The 22,326-nt window shown below is 37.8% G+C and overlaps 2 protein-coding genes and 1 long non-coding RNA gene across 3 annotated transcripts; 1 reads left to right on the top strand and 2 right to left on the bottom strand.

Annotated features, from left to right (window-relative positions):
• Positions 1 to 935: 935 nt before the first annotated feature.
• On the top strand, positions 936 to 4,434 carry LOC107710421 (gap junction epsilon-1 protein-like). The gene is made up of 3 exons (XM_016515189.1): positions 936 to 1,045; positions 2,836 to 3,018; positions 3,945 to 4,434. The coding sequence occupies exons 1-3, from the start codon at positions 1,007 to 1,009 to the stop codon at positions 4,338 to 4,340; spliced, it is 618 nt and encodes a 205-aa protein (XP_016370675.1). The 5' UTR covers positions 936 to 1,006; the 3' UTR covers positions 4,341 to 4,434.
• Positions 4,435 to 4,917: 483 nt separating this feature from the next.
• Positions 4,918 to 13,760, bottom strand: LOC107710435 (transcription factor HIVEP2-like). Its single transcript, XM_016515203.1, has 6 exons — positions 9,531 to 13,760; positions 9,280 to 9,422; positions 9,012 to 9,187; positions 8,841 to 8,936; positions 7,964 to 8,667; positions 4,918 to 7,157 (listed from the first exon to the last, which is right to left on the bottom strand). The coding sequence occupies exons 1-6, from the start codon at positions 13,488 to 13,490 to the stop codon at positions 6,723 to 6,725; spliced, it is 5,514 nt and encodes a 1,837-aa protein (XP_016370689.1). The 5' UTR covers positions 13,491 to 13,760; the 3' UTR covers positions 4,918 to 6,722.
• Positions 13,761 to 13,907: 147 nt separating this feature from the next.
• LOC107710434 (uncharacterized) lies at positions 13,908 to 17,183 on the bottom strand. The gene is made up of 3 exons (XR_001636597.1): positions 16,998 to 17,183; positions 14,626 to 14,717; positions 13,908 to 14,477 (listed from the first exon to the last, which is right to left on the bottom strand). It is a non-coding gene; the product is annotated as an uncharacterized LOC107710434 (long non-coding RNA).
• Positions 17,184 to 22,326: the final 5,143 nt, after the last annotated feature.

Genomic DNA, 22,326 nt, shown 5'->3' with positions numbered 1-22,326 from the left:
GCAGTAATGTGCTTAATTATAATGAAATAATGTAACAAATGCAAAATATTAAAAAATAACTTTTAAAATTATTTTAAAAAGACCAAATAATTTGAAAAGTATGCATGCACAGTAAGCATACAACTCCAATATTTACTTCAAAAGTTCTTCATTATACAGTCCACTGCAGTTCTAGTAACCAATGCTCTGAGCAGCACAGATATTCTGACCAAGCCTCCAATAATCTCAGAGTGAAAAGAGTCTATCGGCAGAGCGGCACGTTTTCAGGATCGCACGGTATGACCCTCTGTTTGCATGGAATTGCACAGATCGCATATGAAAGCCACATGGATAAATGCTGATCTTTTCATTAGTGAATTCATCAGCTTTGATATGTGACAGCGCTGGGACAGACAATTATTTCCCATGAGGTCTTGCTTTATGCTTGGTTAAATGTGGAGGACAAACTGTCCACTTGGGATCAGGCTGGTAAGTTTTCAAAATATAATCAAAATGAATTTATTTCTTGTTTGTTCATTCTGGTGATGCTTTTTAAATCAAACTAGAAAATGCTACATGCAAAAATGACTTAGTATGCATGCATGTTTGCATATTCATGCAACTTCCAAAAAAAGGCATAAGCAATATTTTAAAGCTTGTTTTGAAAACATCAGCTGTTGCATTTGTTTTATTTCCATGTCTACATTTCTTTAATTTCACTTTAAGCCTGACATTTGTTGTATTTTTGTCAGTTGTTCCCCCATTATGCCTCAAAGGCCTGTTTTTTTTTCTGCTGACGTAGTTGAATGGGGATTATGTGTGGACAACATGTCCAGTCCCTTTGTTTTTCCCTTTTTGTTGTCTTTTCGTGGGTAAATGGAGGAAGGTAGAGCAGATGAAAGGGAAATATGCAGCACAGGTCAACAGGAGCCGCAGTGTTTGAGCTGGAGCTCAGCAGAAGGCATCAGGTCTGAAATGAGGGCCAAGCATTACAGAGTAATTCAACTTAAAGAAAAAAGACATTATCATGTCCTTAAACTACATCAAGAACTTCTATGAGGGATGTGTAAGTATAAGACAATGTGTGTCGGTTTCATTTTTATTTTATTTTTTCTGATGTTTCACTATTTTTGTGGCAAAATCAAGAAATCACATTATTAGGTTTTCTGCATTTTAATAGCCTATATTTAGTTTTAATGGATGCTTCATACTAGCGACAAAATTAAGTAAACAGATTTTTTAATGTTTTAGATAACATTTGATTTCAACAGTATTGTTTGTCTCAATGGTCATAATGTAGGCTACTAGTTTTGTGTATTTTGAGACTTTAAAGCCCCCTAAAGTTGAGTGGAATTCATTGTCGGTGTAGATGTGCACGACGTGCATTTGTTGCTGACGTAAAGCAATCACGGAATTTCGCGGGAATTTTTCAAATTCAGAATTTAAAAATTTCTTAACCGCTCATCTCCCACAACATTGGGAGAAACGAAGCTCTTCGAAACTTTGAATCAATTGATTTAATAGCCTATATTTAGTTTTAATGGATGCTTCATACTAGCGACAAAATTAAGTAAACAGATTTTTTAATGTTTTAGATAACATTTGATTTCAACAGTATTGTTTGTCTCAATGGTCATAATGTAGGCTACTAGTTTTGTGTATTTTGCGACTTTAAAGCCCCCTAAAGTTGAGTGGAATTCATTGTCGGTGTAGATGTGCACGACGTGCATTTGTTGCTGCCGTAAAGCAATCACGGAATTTCACGGGAATTTTTCAAATTCAGAATTTAAAAATTTCTTAACCGCTCATCTCCCACAACATTGGGAGAAACGAAGCTCTTCGAAACTTTTAATCAATTGAACCAGTTGCTTCACAAAACGACTCACCTTTTCGAAGTGCTCGAAACGCCAAACGTTAGCAACCCATGCTGGTCAAAAATGTGTACGCAACAAAAACTCATGCCAAAACATGCATAAAACTGCCTATAAAAAACCCATTGCAAATGTTTTATTGAAAGTGTAATCTATTAAATGCAAATAACAAATCACCATAGTGTATTTAGCCTATAATATGTGTATATAGGCTATGGTTATACGTTTAAGACTACTCTTCCTTTTTTATTATACAGATGTGTCATTATTTGTGTCATTAAAAATGTATACAACATTATTAAATCGACCCCAGAATCAGGTAAAAAAAACAACAAAAAAACATACTGGTTCATGACTTCACTGAGCTGACAACTGAAATATCTAAAACATTTCGAAAAAGTTGTGACGTAACGAAGTCTCGTTTACTGAAATCATGTGACTTCGGCAGTTTAACATTTGCTCCGAATCACTGATTCGAAACAAATGATTCCCAAAGCTTCACAAATTAGTGATTTAAAGGGGTCATATGGTGCTATTTTAAAGATCATTATTTTGTGTTTTAATTGCAGTGTTCTTAATCTTTATAAGTTAGTAGTACTGTTCGGGTTTACAGTGTGGGGGCGTGTTAGAACGAGCCGTTTTAGGTAGGCGTGGCTGACTCTTAACTTTTATAAAGAATATCTCTTTGGATTTGAGACTTTAGTCTTTGCAACTTTACAGATCTTCTTTATGCACCAAGAGCTTGTAGCACTCCAAAGAGAAAGGAAAACTTGAAATCGCATCATATGACCCCTTTAAAATCGCTGGAGTAGCGTGGGAAAGACTCAAGCCATTCGCTTTATGATAGTTTGTAACTGATATTTTAAGGTAAAAAAATATATATATATAGCCTATATGAAGTTGCTTTAAATTATATTGTTGTATGTAGGCTATGTTGTGACGTACCTATTTTGTTTTATCTTGTTTGATTCGCTGTGTTTTGTAGCTCCGGCCTCCGACTGTGATTGGTCAGTTCCACACCCTGTTTTTCGGCTCCGTGCGCATGTTCTTCCTGAGCGTTCTGGGATTTGTGGTTTACGGGAATGAGGCCCTTCATTTCAGCTGCGACCCCGACAGGAGGGAGCTCAACCTCTTCTGTTACAATCAGTTCAGACCTGTAACGCCGCAGGTAATATTGCAAAAACAGATGGAAAGCTTTAATTGAGTGTGAGATTAAAAAAACAAAACAACAGCCAAGTTTTTACTAGAACTAAGGTTTTGAGCCAAGAAAGATTGGACGGTGTTCTCAGACTTTAACATAATGTAAAACAAGTTGTCACACAGTTTAAATGTTGTAATTTTATAATTCATAGTTTCTGTTGGCCTAAACCAGGGGTGTCAAACTCAATTCTTGGAGGGCCGGAGTCCTGCAGAGTTTTGTTCCAACCCTGCTCTAACACAGAAACCTTGTAGTTTTCAAATAAGCCTGAAGGACTTGATTGGTTGGATCAGATGTATTTAATTAGGGTTGAATCTAAACTCTGCAGGGCTCCGGCCCTCGAGGAACTGAGTTTGACAACCCTGGCCTAAACTATTTGTACAATCATTTTATGGTTTTATTTTATTTAAAACTTAGCCTATGTAAAAAATGGTTATTTAATGATAGGTTCAGCATGCCCCATTATTATCAGGCTATTTTATTTAGGAAACAGAGTAAAAACGGTAATATTCTGAAATATTATTACAATTCAAATGTACTGTTTTCTGTTTGAATATATTTTAAAATGTAATTTATCCCTGTGATGCAAAGATAATTTTCAGCATCATTACTCCAGTCTTAAGTGTATAATATTTGTAATTTTATTTCTTAATATATTTTATGGAAATCATGATACATTACCCTTCAAAAGTTTGGGGTAAGTAAGATTTAAAAATATCTTTATTCAACAAGAATGCAATTAATTGATCAAAAGGCACAGTAAAGACATTTATATTACAAAAGATTTCTGGTTATTGATTTTTTTTATCTCTCTTTTTTTTTTTTTTGCAAGAAAGGTTTACAAAGCTATTTACTATTTACAAAATATTCATTGTGGAAAACTTTTGTTTTTGCAGGTGTTTTGGGCCCTGCAGCTAGTGACGGTTCTTGTTCCAGCGGCCGTATTCCATCTGTATGCGGCATATAAAAACATAGACCAAGAGGATATTCTGGAACGACCACCATACACAGTGTTCTACATCATTTCTCTACTGCTACGGATCGTCCTGGAGGTGGCAGCATTCTGGCTCCAGAGTCGTCTCTTTGGATTCCTGGTTCATTCGCTGTACTTCTGTGATGCCAGTTCACTCGACAAGACATTCAACTTCACCAAGTGTATGGTACCTGAGCACTTTGAAAAGACCATCTTCCTCAGTGCAATGTACATTTTCACCATTATCACCATGATTTTGTGTATGGCCGAGATTTTTGAAATCCTCTGCAGAAGGCTGGGCTATTTAACACATCAGTAACAATCAACAGCTTAAAAATAGCACACAAAAGAATGCAAATGTATAATAGACATTTTTCATAGAATCAAACTGCATGCCTTCCATCCAGGTGTTTTGACATTATTTTCTACCTCACCGTGAAACACTGTAAGAGGCAGAAATAAGTGTTTGTAAATATTTTGCACAATAATAATTTTTAAAAGTAAACATTTTACTTATTCTCTAAAATAATCAATGACTTGTTTTGTAATGAAACGTCACCGTCTTGTATTATTGTAGATGTATGTTTCATTACAAATATTAAATGTCCAATTAAACTTTTCACTGAAATCGTTATGCTTATTATAGAATTAGTGATTTAGAAAAATGCAAAAATAATGCAAAAAGAAGCATATGATTATGTGCTAAGTAATCTGGATATTTAAAACATTAGAGATGAAAACATATTTACTTCTCTGGTTTGTTTATTATTATTATTATTAAATAATATGCATATTTCATTTTGAGGTAAGAACACTGTGAACAAGTTTTTATAATAGAACTTTAATTTCAGTTTTTTCTAAAGGACATCTTGTAATCAAGAGTAAAACAAAAACAATTAAATAAGAAGAAATCAGCTGCCTTAATGGGCAAAACAAAAGAAATATTCATAAACTTCTATAAATGATGACCATGTACCAGTCCATAAGATAAATAACAGCTGTAATTTCTAAAATGCCATAAATTCAACCTAGATACCTCAAAATCTTTAATATGTAATACTGTAAACATGACATGAAAGTTCCTTCAGTATAAACTCAGTTTAACTTCACCATCTCAGCATTTTTAAATACTCAGACTATTAATATAAATACCATAAACTGCCTGCTACTTCATATGATATCCGTATGTTTAATATGAGATAGCACTTATACCTTCTTTAAAGACATTTAAAATGACTTAGGCTAAAAATTCATACATTCAAACAGTCAGACAATTCCACCAGACAAGACCCCTTCATCTGATCGCAAGAAAAACCTGAAAAAGCAACTATCCCTTCAAATATACAATTCATTTTTGTTTACTTCAACACGAGCCACTCTTCAAAAGTAATTACAGTACATGATAGCGATTACGTGTGTGTATTTGTGTAAATACATACGTGCGTATATGTGTGTGTGAACACGTATGTGTATGTGTGTATATATGTATGTGCACATATAATTGACTTAACAGTGACTGGAATGTTGAGCCATATGATTAATTCAATGAAAAATCATTTAAAAGAGCTTCAATATTGAGGACACGGCATTCAGTCTATCAGCTCGCTAGAAAGTGCTTCGAATAGTCATCTTAATGCATGATACTTACCGCTATGATGTCATGTGCAGGTCTATATTAAAAATGCCTTGTAATGACATTTCATTGCTTAAGTGCAGAAAAATCTAAAGTATGATACATTTAGAAAAATACTATACGGTGGAGGTGGTTTAAACTGTTTAAAGAATTTATCAACACTTTTGGGTTCATAATCTTGAACGCACATAATGCGGTTAAGTTATAAAGGTGCCAGCAAAAATATACAACAGCATACAAAGCAATGTCATAGCACAACTTAATGCAAACTTTAACGTACGTAATAAATGCAATCTCAAAAAGCAACCACGGTACCTCATATTAGTTCAACTTAATGACCATCACTATTGTTAAGTGCATAAACAGGGTACATCAAATGACTTTCTCTCATCGAGGGATATGCAAACATCTTCTTAAAAGGCACAAGCAAATGTCAAAGACGATTTCAGTAAGAACGGCGACTGGCGTTTTGTATACTTGGGACGCAAATGATGCACTTCCAGTCCTGTGAAACTCAGAACTATAGTTTTCATGAAATATTGATACAATTTTTTTGCATGTATTGTTGCAAATATGCAGCTTGTACATGTTTATAGTTGTAACTGATATGGCAGGAGAATATGGCATGTGCATTGAACATAAATGCAAGATGATGTGCATATTCTGTGTATTATGTTTCTGCCTACGTTACCAAAACTCCTTGGTCAGACTCTAACGCCAAAAACACACTCTAAGCAAGTTTGATTTTGTGCATCTTTGTCTTCCGAAGTGTGTCAGACTGCAAGGGGGCGCTAAAGGTCAACTACTGAGCAAGTTAGTTTAAGTTTGTTAAACTTGGCATGTTTACAACAGCTACCTGAATAATAAAACATCCGGGTTAATGGCACAGACACTTAAAGGTAACTCTATCGCCCCCTTGAGTACAGAAGTTTGCTACCGCCAGTACAACACAAGAACCCACGTAATGTATGTTGAACGCAACCACTGAATACTTGCATAAAATATGTTTCTGGTCTGAGCTTGAATTTTAGTTTTACTTCTGAATGCGATTATATAGTGCTTACAAAGTTAGCTTTTAGGCGGTTTATCAGCGGCATCTTCAGATGTGATTCTGAGGGATGCAATAGCTTTTGCACAGATGTAGACGTTCTCCTCCTTCTTATCGTCTTTGCTAGGAAGGCCAGTGGAAGAGGTTGCTATTTCTCCACTGCAGGCCTCTCCAGGATCTTGGACAGGGGCTGAGGTCCGGCCAGAACTAGCCGTTTCTAATATGTTCCCCTGTGGATTTGACGGGAGCAAATTTCTCTCCCCAGCAGCACCAGATGTCGACATTGTGGGCATTCTTATCCCCCCAATAGGGATCATTGGAAGAGGCGTTGGCACCTGTCCTTGAGAGTGCAAAGGCAAATGGCTGAAGATGTCTGGCAGCAGGGTTGTGGACAGATCTTGACTGCTGCATAGGCCGACAGGAACATACAGATTCTGAGGAGTATTCCCTTGATCCTGAAAAAAAGTGATGTTGTTCATGATGCCGACCAATTCCTTCTGATGTGTAAACTATTTTCAGAGAATTAAATAAAGTCATTGGACTTGGTGTAGATTTGGTGTGAATTAAAAAAAATATATATATTTATTCTGTTATGCCATTAAGGCGTGGCACCAGAATTGACTGTATAGCAATTTTTTTACCCAAACATGCTGGTGTTATTCTGGCATTATATTCTTTATGCAGATTTTATTCTATCATAAAGATTTTTATTCTAAAAAGAAAGTTTATAATGATCACGGCTGTCAGAAAGAACCAAAAACAATATTAAAAATGATCAAAATTGGTGCCAGGTTTGATGTCATTGATGCCAAAAGGTTTCAATATGAATAAAATGATATATCAACAGTTAATAGTTTACAACAGGGCTGTCCAAACTCGGTCCTGGAGGGCCGGTGTCCTGCAGAGTTTAGCTCCAACCCTAATTAAACACACCTGAACCAGCTAATCAAGCTCTTACTAGGCATAGAAACTTCCAGTCAGGTGTGTTGAGGCAAGTTGGAGCTAAACTCTGCAGGACACCGGCCCTCCAGGACCGAGTTTGGACAGCCCTGGTTTACAACTTATGAGGTACACTTTGTCTCCAAAAGCAATGTGTAAAATGCAACATGCTTTCCTGTAGCTAAATCAGTAGAGCATGGTGCTAGCAATGCCAAGGTAATAGGTTCAATTCCCAGGGAAAGCAAGAATTGATTATGTACCTTGAATGCAATATATGTCGTATTGGGTAAAAGCATGCATAAATGTAAATCTTAAAGCATACCATTCCGGTGTCTATTTGCACTCCGATGACCGGTCGAAGGGGAGAAGCTTGAAATCTCACACTCCTTCCTGGATCCGTGAGGGTCCTGTGCTGAAAAGACCCCCTCTGTGGGGACACTGCCCTGAGCACCCCTTTTTGTCGACCCAGCGGAGACTGCGTTCGTTGCCCCGATGGGTCCGAACATGTAGGCCTTACAGGTGACAGCTGCCGGATAGGTGAAAAATCCCCTCTGATGCTCAGATCTCTCCTTGGAGAAACGGCCCTTAAAGGAGATGAATCACGGCTTGACAAATGGTGACGTTGTGGTGAGAGATCTCCTCTCGGGGACATGTACCTCTGGCGAGGTGAATCCCAACAAGGCGACAGCAGCTGAGGTGGGCAAGGCTCAGAGGGACTGCTTGACTGCTCAAAGGTCTGATCATCATCAGTACTCGGAGAAGAAACTCCAAGTTGTTCCTTCGGTGGATTGCAGCTTGGGTCAAAGAGTTTAGGGAGACAACCAGACAGACATAGCTTGTTGACGGCATAGGACTGAGGACTTGTGCTTCTGGACAATGTTTTTGGTGTAGAATCACCATCATATTCATCATCTTCATCATCATCTGGTTCATCCTCATCGATGCCATCAGAATTTTCGGCATCTGAGAACTGATGTTTAATGGTTGTTTCCACTGACATGATGCCTAAGGACTTCTGTGTGTCATCTACACAGGCAGTAAGAGCAGAAAATGAAATTAGTGCTTCTAACATTCTCCTAACATTTAGAACAATGTTGGAACTAGTTTGTGGCGCTTAAGGCTCTTAAAAATGAACTAAGCTAGACTGAAACCTATCTTTTACATCTGCATGAAAAAGTAGTTCAAAAAAAGTTTCCTACCAGCATCCTCTGTATTGTCCATGGCTGTGGGTGAAACTCCAAGTTCAAGGCATTTTTTCGTGTGAGCTTTTGACTTCATATGCTTGGTGAGATTCCCTAAATAAAACAGGGGTTATTTTTCTATCCCAATCTTTTGCAATCATGCTTGAATGTGAATGTGGTAAAGCCAACCTTTAGTTTTGAAAGCAAAGTTGCAGCACTTGCAGATGTATGGCCTCACATCCATGTGCGTTCGAATGTGTTTCTTGAGCATGCTTGGCTTCTTACAACGAATACCACACTCTTCACATATATACTTTCCCCGACCACGGCCTCTCACGTACACATATTCCTCATTGGACTTATAACTGATAAAGAAAAAACAACCAGAACTTTTTCATTTCGATGCGTTGCTACAGTCACATATGAACATCAGCATGATCAAATTACATATTCATACCCTCCTTCAAAAATCTTCACACGGACTGGCTCTGCTTGCTGTATGGTGGACGCCACATCTTCTCGTAAATATTTGCACCTCTGGCTAATGTCTCTTTGCCTCACATCTTGCTTTGTATCTTCCTCTCTGTAGTCCAGCGTTACCTGCAATAGTGCAACAGACCTTATGGAACAGATGGCTAAATAACGTACAGGTAAATATAGCACAGCAGCAAGTGGCAAATCAGCTAAAACCAACAACAGATAACATACTTGTTCTTGCTTCGGTCTCCAGGGGGTGGAGGTCACTAGTAGTCCAGGTTGATACATGCTAGCGATTGAATAAATAGCATCCTGCCTCCTCTGTTTGGATCGGAGAAGAGCAAGAACCATCCCAGTGCTAAGATCAGGTGGGTTAGGGTTACGGCATTTCACAAACCACGAGGCATACTCTGAAAAATTTGCAGCTATTTGGGTACTATTTGGCTTAGTGGAGTTGAGATAGCACCAGCTCACACAAGTAGTAGTGTGAAGACCTGGAAACTTGGAGAACAGTAAAGCACCAGTGATTGCCGAGTGCACTGTACCTATACCAGAACCAGGACGATTACTAGCCATCATGAGTTCAGATGTTGGTTTTTGTTCCATCATAGCAGCATCTTGAGGAATTCTGGCAGGAGATTGTAACTCTGGATTGCTGTAAAAGTCTTGGCTGGGCTCGTCCATATCTACCTCCTCAGTGGGCTCACATGTCTCTGGGGTGCTTCCTGATTTGAAAGCTTTCTTGGGACTTTCTTTTTCACCTTCAAGATTTCCTAACTCCACAGCACTAAGCTCTTCAACAATCTGTCCATAAATGTTCTCATCTTTGACTCGTTTCTGCTGCTTCGCTTCAATGAAAAGTTCAATGCTACTTGCAGGTGAGAGCATGCGCTTGTTTGCTCCACCACTGGGGGCCTCTGTAGTTGAGATGGTTTTGGAGGTCAAGGATAGAGGTATGCCTGTATTTACCTTTGCTGGTGATGCCTGTGGGCTGCGCAGTAGTCGCCTAGGGTGCCCTGATACTGGAGATAGTTCACAACCTGTGTTATTTGGTGGCATGACTATGGCAAGACTTTGACAGGGGGAGGATGTTTTGTGTTCTATGTACGACATAGGATTCTGTGTTTGAGAATCCAGAATATGAGATATACTAGTGTATGTTACGTTCCCATAAGATGGTACTTGCATCTGAATTCTAACAGGAACTAGCAAAGCGGACATACTTTGACTGACTAATGCTTGCTGAGCTTGCGAAAGCACTGCTATCGTTGACAAAACATTGCCTAAAGTCCGGGAACAATCTTCTTGGGGGTTCCTTAAGCTAATATAAGATTCAGCTACCTTGGATTCTTCAGGTTCCTTCTTTATAAAACGCATTACGCTATCCATGTCATGAACATTGCAAACATTGGGTTTAGCATACTGAGATGAGTCTTGCACTGGGCTATATTGTTTGTGTTGGGGAGAAGGACCACCAGAAATCAAAGAATAACTCATTTTCTCAATGGATCCCTCAAGTGTAAATGGTTTGCTTGGTGAGGTTGATCTCTTGCTCATTTTTTCTGAGACTGTGCCACCTTGCATCTCGGGTTCACCACTTAATGATGCCTGCCTAATCAAGAAGGCCCTTCTACGCTCTTTAACCTCGTCTTGCCTAGATGTAGATGAAGGAGAAAGACTACCATAATCGAAAGACTTGCTTCGATATCCTGGAACCTCTGAGGGTAAATTATAAGGTGCTTGCTCTGAAGCAGAACGTCTCATCTCTCGGTGATGACTATGTGAACTTCCTGGTACAGATAAGAACTCCAACGGCTTATTAAACTCATCTGGGTTGGTTTGAGACACAAGGTTAATGGTCTCCTCTCTGTCGAGGGACTGGGAAAAACTTGAGCTGTGAGACAAATTGCTATCTTGACTTGGGCTTCTTGAGAGACTTGTGCAAGCAGATTCAAAACTAGATTCCCCAGAAGAACATTCCATCTCTGCTAATCTCAACCGTTTCTTTTTGGGTGGTAGCTTTTCCATTGGAAACTGTGATAGGGTCTCACTCCTCTGTGGCCACTGGAACTCTTCAGCATGCTTTTCTCTTTGCTTGACCCCTACTTCTGGAACTTTTTCTAGCCTGTCAGGCTCCACGGTTACTCTAATCTCTGGAACTTGGATACTAGGCTGAGATGTTGGCTGCTTACTCATATGAAGTTTCTGGTGCAGAAAACCACTGCATCTCCATTGGCAGTCTGCTCCTTCTGTTCTGTGACCCTCCATGCTATGCTCCTTTTCCATGAATTTGTAAATGCCAATTTTGTCTAAGGGATATGATCTAACATCACTTGACTTTTCTGAAGAGTTTAGTCGGTTTAATGAATTTGTGTGCTGAATGACAGAGATAATATTGCTGCCAGCCCTTCTCTCAGTGTCAGAAAAGGCAGTATCTAAAGTAGTTGGCTTTGTCTCAGTGTCCTCTGAGTGTCCAGAAGGCTTGTCTTGCACATGAAAGTCATCTTCCTCCATGACATTTTTGTCCTTTCTTCGTTTCCTTGTGGAAGTTTCTGATAAATGGCTTGGAAAAATGGAACACAACTCAGTTTCTTGATAGTTTTCAGCACCCATTTTTGCATAATCTACGCCATGAATTTTCAAGTCTGATTTTAAGCTACAAGCCAGATGAGCGTAGCAGTCTGATTCAGCGTGTCCTTCGGTAGCGGAGTGCTCAAACGCAGCTTGCCGCATGAGTCTTCTCATGCCCATTGCGCCCCGGTAGGTGGCATCATCACCTGTCATTCTCTCATCAAATGAGTTACTGCTTCTTAGCCCTTCTGGGGCATTCAGATTCGAATTAGATGAGGTTGGAAGAGAATTACTGCGCAAGAATACACTACTCTCTGAAGCCGTTTCCAGAAGGTCAGAGCTAGAGATTTGACATTCTTGGTAATCTTCCTCTTGGAAGGACTCTGAATCAATTTTTATTGATCGCACTAGGTCTTTTTTGCTTCTGTGAATGGATGAGTCAGTGTCACCTGGCATTATGCCTTTGTTCAATGTAATCATGAAGCTAGATGTGGCTTCATTTATGTCTGTCATGCAGGTTTGTACAGTGATTGATTGTTTTGGCCTGGTTGTTGGCCTATAACATTTCCCAAACATAATTTCTTGATACGATTTGGCACTTGCGCTCGACTGGTTGAACTGTTGCTCAGCACTCTCAGACCGCGAGAAGTATCCTGAATCAGTGCTGCCTTTACTGTATGAACTAGGCAGGGAAAGAGATTGATCAGAGTCTTGATTTTTCTTCTCCGAAAGCCGAAGTACCAGTCTTTGCTTGATGGTGGAGAACTCAACCATTTGGTCCACCTGAGCAATAGCCGCAGGTGCTGTCATTTCCCGGAATTGCCATAAAGATACTTTTCCTAATGACCCCGTTTCCTTTTTGAGTGAAGTTTGAGCAGATAAAGTGGTGTCCTTTTTTGCCAATATACTCCCTTTTTCTTGCACAAAACCCTCTGTTTCTTTGACATGGCTTACTGTATCCGAGGACAAGTCTTCCACAACTTCTTCATCGGTGTCACTGCTCTGCTCAGCATCAGAATGCATCTCGCCTTCTGCCACCGCCAACTCCTCATCCATATGCTTACTGTCTTGTTCTGAAAATGAAACCAATCCTGCTTTCACTGCATGGCTGTGAGATTTTCTGTGTTTGTACAGGTTGCTCTTAGTTTTAAAGGAGAAACCACAAGGAATACACGGATATGGTCGTTCGCCAGTATGAGAACGGATGTGCTTCTTCAGTACACTGGGTTTGGCACAAGCTCTGCCACAATACTGGCATACATACTTCCCAGTCTTAACCGACTTCTGCTCCTTTTTGAGAAGGCCCTCTGACAGAAGCTCATATTCCGATTGAAGATATCGTTTGTTTGGGAGAGAAACGTTCTTCCTCCTGAGCTGGATGTGACACTGTTCTCTAGATTTTGAGGTAAGAATATTTCCTGAAGCAAGGACCTGTGACTCCATACCAGGAGATGGACGTACAGCTGGGGTCTGGGGTTGCTCCGCAAGTTTTATTTTGTCCTCTGTGCCAGAGGATTGGCCTCTTTGGGTCATCTCGGATGGCAAGTGTTTTTCGTCATCTTTGAAACCAATAATCTGTTTGGAACATTCCGCATCACCTGAGGTTTTAGCAGCCTCCATGATAAGGATTTGCTATCTACAGTTGCTACATTGCCCTTGGTTTTGTCACAATGAACATCGTCTTGCTTCGATGAAAGTTTCTCTTTTAACGTGGAGGGTTAATTCTTCAGTGCTTTAAACAGTTCCCTGTGGTTGTACAGCAGTCAGTCCAACGGCATCATTTTCAAAATTATGAAATAATAACTTCCATATGTTCAGTCAATGCATGTTCAGTCAAGTTTTTTATACATGGTCTCCATCCCTATATACATTTAAGCCTGGGCACCAAATCCAAATTGTCTGCAAACAGAAAAATCACATGTTGTCAGTAAACAAATTCAAAATGTTTTAAGCATAGAACAATAACTTGAAGAGTATAATAAAATGCTGCTAATTATTTAAGTAGAAAAGCCATGCATCTTCACGCCCATATTCCGATTGAAGATATCGTTTGTTTGGGAGAGAAACGTTCTTCCTCCTGAGCTGGATGTGACACTGTTCTCTAGATTTTGAGGTAAGAATATTTCCTGAAGCAAGGACCTGTGACTCCATACCAGGAGATGGACGTACAGCTGGGGTCTGGGGTTGCTCCGCAAGTTTTATTTTGTCCTCTGTGCCAGAGGATTGGCCTCTTTGGGTCATCTCGGATGGCAAGTGTTTTTCGTCATCTTTGAAACCAATAATCTGTTTGGAACATTCCGCATCACCTGAGGTTTTAGCAGCCTCCATGATAAGGATTTGCTATCTACAGTTGCTACATTGCCCTTGGTTTTGTCACAATGAACATCGTCTTGCTTCGATGAAAGTTTCTCTTTTAACGTGGAGGGTTAATTCTTCAGTGCTTTAAACAGTTCCCTGTGGTTGTACAGCAGTCAGTCCAACGGCATCATTTTCAAAATTATGAAATAATAACTTCCATATGTTCAGTCAATGCATGTTCAGTCAAGTTTTTTATACATGGTCTCCATCCCTATATACATTTAAGCCTGGGCACCAAATCCAAATTGTCTGCAAACAGAAAAATCACATGTTGTCAGTAAACAAATTCAAAATGTTTTAAGCATAGAACAATAACTTGAAGAGTATAATAAAATGCTGCTAATTATTTAAGTAGAAAAGCCATGCATCTTCACGCCAAAATGGCCCATAAACTCACCATGCCCTGAGTAGAGTGTTTCTGAAGGCAGTGTGCCAGCACCATCTCTTTGTCTTTCTGAGGTTTGTGATTGATGTGAAGGTCATCTCAAACTGTAAGGTCAGGAATCCCTCCATTAGAGAATTAACCAAACTACAAGTACAGCAAGTACATGGCTGTGCAAGCATAATGAGGGGGGAGGGGAGGAAAGACAATGCAATTTATCTCTGTAACACTATCATTCATTCTGCACTCTAATCTCTATTTGGAATGTTTTTGCTATTCAAAGGAAAACTCTTGCATTTAAAAAAAATTAAATAAAATTATATATATATATATATATATATGTTAGTGCTAATCCTGAAATATGAATGAAGATCAACTGAATTATATAGACTACCATTCAAAAGTTTGGAGTCATCACATTTAAAAAAAAAAAATAATAATAATACTTTTATTTGGAAGGATGTAACACTATCATTCATTCTGCACTCTAATCTCTATTTGGAATGTTTTTGCTATTCAAAGGAAAACTCTTGCATTTAAAAAAAATTAAATAAAATTATATATATATATATATATATATGTTAGTGCTAATCCTGAAATATGAATGAAGATCAACTGAATTATATAGACTACCATTCAAAAGTTTGGAGTCATCACATTTAATAAAAAAAAATAATAATAATACTTTTATTTTGCAAGGATGCATTAAATTGAAAGTGGCAGTAAGACATTTACGATGTTACAAAAGATTTCTATTCATTCAAGAATCCTGAAAAAAATTTTATCATGATTTCTACAAAAATTTTAAAAAGCACAACTGTTTTCAACATTGATAATAATAAAAAAATGTTTCTTGAGCACCAAATCAGCATATTAGAATGATTTCTGAAGGATCATGTGAGACTGAAGACTGGAGTAATGATGCTGAAAATTCAGCTTTGCCATGACCTGAATAAACTATATTTTAAAATACATTAAAATATAACAGTTATTTGAAATGGTAATCTTTCACAATGTTATCTTTTACTGTATTTTTGATTAAATAAAACATCCTTGGTGAGCTTTTAAGACTTCTTTCAAAAACATTCAAATAACCCAAGTTATTGAATCTTGTTTCATCTTCAGAAGAACAATAAATCACATTCACACTTATTTTTTTCTTATTGCATTACAAAAGTTACAAAATGAAGAAACACTTGTTGAATCTGCACACACACAAAAAAACAGTAAAATACAAGGGCAAATTCTTCTAAATGATTTCATACTGGGTATCTGCCACTGAAAAACCTCAACTAAACAAATAACAGTAACATGTTAGGTACTGTACCTTGTAAAGTAAAGTACCCTGTAAAGAGAGTCTAAAGACTAGTGAATGAACCACTGCATCTACATCCGTTATGCAACACAAATGTGTGACCAATTACATTACAGTTTAAATGTTATTGGTCAAATAAGTCAAAAAGTAGTGCCACAATATTAAACAATAATATTGCAACTTACACCACCTCTGCCTACACTCATGTGCAAATATAATTACCATCTGCATACATCAGAGTTTGTATAATGAGGTTACATAAGGTTATCTGGTTCAAACCCCTTAACTAGGACATTCAAACTCACAAGCAATCAGAGAAGAAATATCAATCTCCGCCAGGCTATAAAATCTAAAACCAAATCTTGACATGGTCTACAATGAAGTCAAATGTTTCCCACGGGTCGAGTTAGTATCTAAACAGCCTGTCTGTCAGGAGATAGCGACCAGAGGAGAGAGTTGATGTAGGAATGACAAAACACACAGCGATCACATGTGCTTTTTTCAAGGTCAATCTCAATCCTGCGCTGTCCTCAACACATTGGAGGAGAAATATGGTGGATAAACCTGCCAGAGGCTAAATGCACCTTTAAAAACTGGGCTGACAAGTTAAGTGTGTCAGCGGTGTTCGGTATTCAGACACGAGGCAATAATCGCATCAAATCTGTCATGTAAGTAACATGATGCGATTTCACCGTTTAAGAACAACATCGAAAGTCTGCAAGTGTCCAAGTTTGACCTTCGATCATCTGTTGGATGACCAAGACAAGCATCTGCGTTAACGCATCTACAACAACAACCGACGCAACATGTCAAAGCCAGAGGCGGGAAAATGTAACCAGACTCGAGAGAATGTCATTACGTCATGTATCAGCCCCCCTTGGCATCACTACTCGGCGGGATGCCTGGCATCTCATGAAATACAGCTGTGTTGCATCTTAAAACTACAGAAGGAACAAAATGTCCACAGAAGAGCTTCAAAAAAGCAGAGCAGTCAAGGACTGACTTTGGCGAGTCACCTGCTTTTGAGTCCCAGTAAGACATACAACACAGTGATTGCCATCAATCTACAAACCTGGTGTCCAAATTCAGCCTTGTCCAATGTCTCCAGTCAAATACAGCTGTTCTCATAATTCCTGCTTCCCGTATTGCTGTACATCACCTTCAAAAAAAGACAAATGTGCCAGGAATAAGTCTCAACAGTCATCCATGTCTTCCTCAATGAGAGTACATTAGAAGAGCTACAGATGTAAGCGAGTCGCCACAGAAAATACCTCATTGAGATGGGTATCCAGGAACAAAAATAGAAAAGGGGCCCTGCGAAGGGTTATGCAACGTCCCACATTCGAGGCCACTTTGGCATCAGCGCAGGGAGAAGTGAATGGCCATGCTGCTTGTGAAAATGAGTTGGAATCGGGAAGGTTTAGATTAGAATAAAGCATAAAACCTAAACTGCACTGAAATAAAAGATTCAAGCTGTGTATAGGATTGCGATATACAGCAGAAATAGCAAGTAGTGTGCTAATATGCTATTCCGAACACAGCGTTAGACTGAAAATCCTGATAGCTCACATATTAGTCATGTTTAGCTCATGGGTGTGATAAATTATCAGCAGTATCTTAAAAGCAACATGAAATCATAACTAACATTTAAGATACATGTTACTGGCTTTATTTTACATGATTTAGTGATGCACATTATTCCAGAACAAAGTTTGTGCTTTCATCAAAACATAATCAGGCGCCACTTTTTCAGCAGGGCTGGTTCCGGAAGTATTTTTCCCATAGGGCTTTTTAGAAAGTCTTAGTTTGAGAGTTATAAGCCACGAATCAAACCAAACTGCTACGAGGAGAATCACAACATAAACTTTGGTTTGAAGCAAAAAATATATGAAAATTCAGACAAAAGTCAAAGACTCTGAGCTTAACGGCTTTAATGAGGAGATTAAGTACAGTCCCATTAAGCATTGCAAATGACAGAATCAAATAAAAACAATGAAGTATAAAATAATTGATTTACAGATGTTGATTTTATATTGAAACAACGTATTGTAGTTTTGCTTTGTTTTTTATTTTTAAAAGTGATTTGAGAGCTTATGTCATTCACAATTCTTCAAGTGGGCGGTTCTTTTGCTTGCCGTGATTCTCTGATTGGTGGAGATTTCTTTGCAGAATCATGGGTATTGTAGTTTTTCACAGGAATTAAGATGTTTAATGATTATTGTAAAAAATAACTTGGCTTCGGCATAAGCATATATCATTGATTAACAATCTCAGAGCTCACAGTAACTCTCTTTAAATAACTGCAAGATTTTATTTTGTCAAATCTTGAATCTTAATAATTGGCTTGCATTGTAAAAAATGATTTTCTTCCTCAGTATTTTGCCTTGTTTTCCAGTACAAATATCACATTCTTAAATCAAGATGCATTTAGCACATATGACAGATATTAAGTCATGTTTTATAAAAAATTAGTTCGGGCTTAAATCAAGGAAAAAATACTTGCCAATTGGGTAAGAAAAGTTTTTTTTATAAAGAATAAGTATTTTTTTTCATACTTTATTGGCAGACATTTCTCTTTTTATAAGCTTAAATGCACTTCATTCTGATATTTTTTTTTTTATTTTGAAGCAAAACGACAAGATTAAGATTAAGATCGATATTAAGTGGTTTTAAGCTAAAAACATGAATGTTAAATCAAATCTTGAGTCTTAACTTACACTTCAGAAAATGATTTTCTTAGTATTGTTGACTTTTTTCCAGTACAAATATCTAAACATTCTGAAATCAAGATGCATTTTCTTAAGAAGCAAAATTACAAACTTTTCTTGAAAATTTATGTAAATGTGTCTTGATTTAAGAATGTAATGTATAGATATCTGTATGGGAAAACAAGACAAAATACTTGCTAAGAAAGTCATATTTTGCACTGTATGGTTGTCATCTGGTGGACAATAAAACAAGGCTAAGAAATCCCATAGACTCGCATTGAAGAAAGGAACCAAGTTATAGAAAAGTCCCGTCAGAAACAGCACAGAGACACCCAAGCAGTAGTGCAGCATGTTTTGCACAGGCAACTACCACTCTGCGCTTGAATAATGATATTTTGCTGAGTCAGGAAAGCTGTGTGGACGTCTAGTTTATCATATGTTCTAGTACAGAAGCAGTCCTGGAGATCAGTTTATTTACTTTCACAGAATGCAGTAATGCATCATAGTGACACGAGCAGCCAGCGGCGGAGGAACGTTTGCACGCTAATCAAATCACATGCAAATGTGCAGATTTCCACTGGTCAGCAAACGCGTGTGCCTTAGACAGTGGAAAAGCCGAGCAGCGGTACGGAGCACCCGCTGGGACAGACCATCATATTTATAGAGAGACGAGAGACTTGACCTTCAATGCTTGTGGATGATCAGCCATTTCAGGGCCTTTCCACAGTATACTGAATGCAGAATACAGAAAGCTGCAGACAGTGCCTTGTGCTCTATATATATATATACGGCTTGTCTGTGCATGTCAGAGAATCAAATCACATGCAAATGTGCAGATTTCCACTGGTCAGCAAACGCGTGTGCCTTAGACAGTGGAAAAGCCGAGCAGCGGTACGGAGCACCCGCTGGGACAGACCATCATATTTATAGAGAGACGAGAGACTTGACCTTCAATGCTTGTGGATGATCAGCCATTTCAGGGCCTTTCCACAGTATACTTAATGCAGAATACAGAAAGCTGCAGACAGTGCCTTGTGCTCTATATATATATATATATACGGCTTGTCTGTGCATGTCAGAGTCTGTTATGGGAGTCATAAACCAGAGGATTGACCCCCGTGTTTACTTCACCATTAGTTTGCATTATTGTGCTTGTTAACTATGCCAGTGTTTTGGTTGAACTGGACTTTTAGCTTAAAGTTCAAAGGTGTTCATATACTATACAATGCCATTAAATATGTTGGGATTGGTAACAAACATTTTTCATGATTTTTCAGATGATTTGAAAGTTCACCAAGGCTGCATTTATTGGTAAAAAAAACCCAGTAAAAACAGTAATACTGAGAAATATTATTACAATTTAAAATAATTGTTTTCCATTTGAATGTGTTTTGAATGTGAATGAGTCAAAGCTGAATTTTCAGCATCATTACTCTAGTCTAGTCTAGAAATCATTCTAATATGCTGATATGCCGATTTATATTTATTATCAATGATGAAAACAGATGTGCTGCTTAATATCTTTTTGGAAACTATAATTCATATTTTTCAGGATTCCTTGATGAATAGAAAGTTCAGAGGAACAGAATTTATTTGAAATCTTTTGTAATAGTATGAATATCATTACTGTCACTTTTGAACAATTTAATGCATCCTTGTTGAAAAAAAAATTCATTTAAAAAAAAATGTATATATACTGTATATATGATTTATTTCGTACACCATAATACTTACATATTTAAAAATCTAATATCCTGTTATTAACTGACTAATCATCATGATTATCTAGTATGTGCAGATTCCTGTTAGACATGTTTGATAATGGCACTTAAAGTGTGCCATATGCAAATGGCCTTGATCTGGAATATTACTGTAAATGCCACTCACCACGCATGTGCGGTGCAGAAATGAGGAATGTTCCCATGGCAACCAAACGACTATTCCTGCTGCGTTCACGTTCTTTGTCTCACATAAGTGGATATTGAATAGGCCAACAGGCATCCTCAAGTAACCCTCCTGCACCTGTGACATCACATGCTTCGCTAGAGCCCCTTACATACAATCACTGCACACAACAGATGGGATTCAGGAAAATCACATGCATCTTTTACAGGTAACCTACAAATGTGTTCAGTTTGATATAAAGAACATTTTTTATTATTTGTACTGTAGAAAAAGATCTCTAAAGGGATTGTTCACCTAAAAATGAAAATTGTATCTATATTTATTTCCATGTAGTTCTAAACCTGTATGCTGCTATATTTTCTATGGAACACCAAAGTAAAAATTTTGAAGAATGTTCAATATTTTGTGCGCTTCAGTTCTCACTGTGCATCTTTCCCACTCGTTCTCCGACTAGAGAAGGTCACGAGCTTCAGATTTAAAATAAATGCCTTCAGTTTCTCAGTGTTAGATGAACAGTGTTCTCTGATCACCATGGCAACACATTCTAAGTGCTATTTCACAGTGAAAACTAACAATGAATAAGCTTCAATTCAAGTGTGTGGGAAAGACTATCACTAGGACTACATACATCATCACGATCAGAAGCATTATAACATGTCTGGCTAGAGTTAACGCTTGCCCAAACATGCCCATACAAGCTCTGCTGACCAATGCCAACTCCAGTTACCAGTATATATAATACATACCCAAAATTCACTATTAATATAGATAAACACAAAATCCAAAGGTGGCCTGTAGATTTCGGACAGTTTTGGCTTATACTACACTCTTAAAAATAGAGAGTTTTAACATCAGTTTCACAGAAGAACCATTTTGCATTCCCCAAAGAACCTTTCAGTAAATAGTTCTTAAAAGTAGTTCTTTGTGGAATGGGAATGTTCCATGGATTTTAAAGGGATAGTTCTCCCAAAAATGAACATTCTGTCATAATTTACTCACCCTAATGTTGTTCCAAAGCAATAATGAATTTCTTTCTTTTGTTGAACACAAAAGAAGATATTTTGAAGAATGCTGGTAACCAAAAAAGCTGTCACTGGGCCGGTACCTTTTCAAAAGATACACCTTTGTACCTAAATGGTCCCTATTGGTACCTTAAAGGAACATTAGTGTACATAATAATACCTAAAACATACAGTGTACCTTTCGAAAAGGTACCGCCCCAGTGACCGGTTTTGAACCTTTTTTTTTTTTTTTTTTCAGAGTGCATAATTTGAAAAAAAAACTTATGGAAGTTAATGGCTAACAGCAACTTTTTGGTTATCAACATTCTTCAAAATATCTTCTTTTTTGTTTAACAGAAGAAAGAAATTCATACAAGTTTGGAACAAGGGTAAGAATTTTAATTTTGGGGTGAATTATCCCTTTAAAGGTTCAACAATTCCAATGAAGAACCCTTAATTTTAAGAATGCAACCAGCTCAAAATTGCTACATGGTGCTCAATTAATCACACTTTGGGGCAAAATGTTGGTTTAAAGACAACTGTGAGAGAGATATTCACAAAAAAAGATCCAATACTCCATGAAAACCTTAAAGGGGTCATATGATGCTGCTAAAAAGAACATTATTTTGTGTATTTTGGTTTAAGTTTAAAAAAACATTATTTTCCACATACTGTACATTATTGTTCCTCCTCTATGCTCCGCCTTTCTGAAACGTGTCGATTTTTACAAAGCTCATCGTTCTGAAAAAGCAAGGTGTGCTTTGATTGGCCAGCTATTCAGTGCTTT

This window comes from Sinocyclocheilus rhinocerous, unplaced genomic scaffold (genome assembly GCF_001515625.1).
Source record: "Sinocyclocheilus rhinocerous isolate Xijiao unplaced genomic scaffold, SAMN03320098_v1.1 scaffold927, whole genome shotgun sequence".
Lineage (NCBI taxonomy): Eukaryota > Metazoa > Chordata > Actinopteri > Cypriniformes > Cyprinidae > Sinocyclocheilus > Sinocyclocheilus rhinocerous.
The sequence above is the reverse complement of the archived record's forward strand: the minus strand, read 5'-3'. Positions and strand labels throughout refer to the sequence as shown.

What these genes read in the sequence shown, in the direction of transcription:
- LOC107710421 (XM_016515189.1), top strand. Translation starts at nt 1,007, where the DNA reads ATGTCCTTAAACTACATCAAGAACTTCTATGAGGGATGT. An exon ending in AGAACTTCTATGAGGGATGT is followed by an intron (nt 1,046 to 2,835) that starts GTAAGTATAAGA and finishes TGTGTTTTGTAG; the next exon opens with CTCCGGCCTCCGACTGTGAT. An exon ending in TCAGACCTGTAACGCCGCAG is followed by an intron (nt 3,019 to 3,944) that starts GTAATATTGCAA and finishes TTGTTTTTGCAG; the next exon opens with GTGTTTTGGGCCCTGCAGCT.
- LOC107710435 (XM_016515203.1), bottom strand. Translation starts at nt 13,490, where the DNA reads ATGGAGGCTGCTAAAACCTCAGGTGATGCGGAATGTTCCAAACAGATT. An exon ending in GGAGACCGAAGCAAGAACAA is followed by an intron (nt 9,423 to 9,530) that starts GTATGTTATCTG and finishes GCACTATTGCAG; the next exon opens with GTAACGCTGGACTACAGAGA. An exon ending in CTTTGCTTTCAAAACTAAAG is followed by an intron (nt 8,937 to 9,011) that starts GTTGGCTTTACC and finishes TGTTTTATTTAG; the next exon opens with GGAATCTCACCAAGCATATG.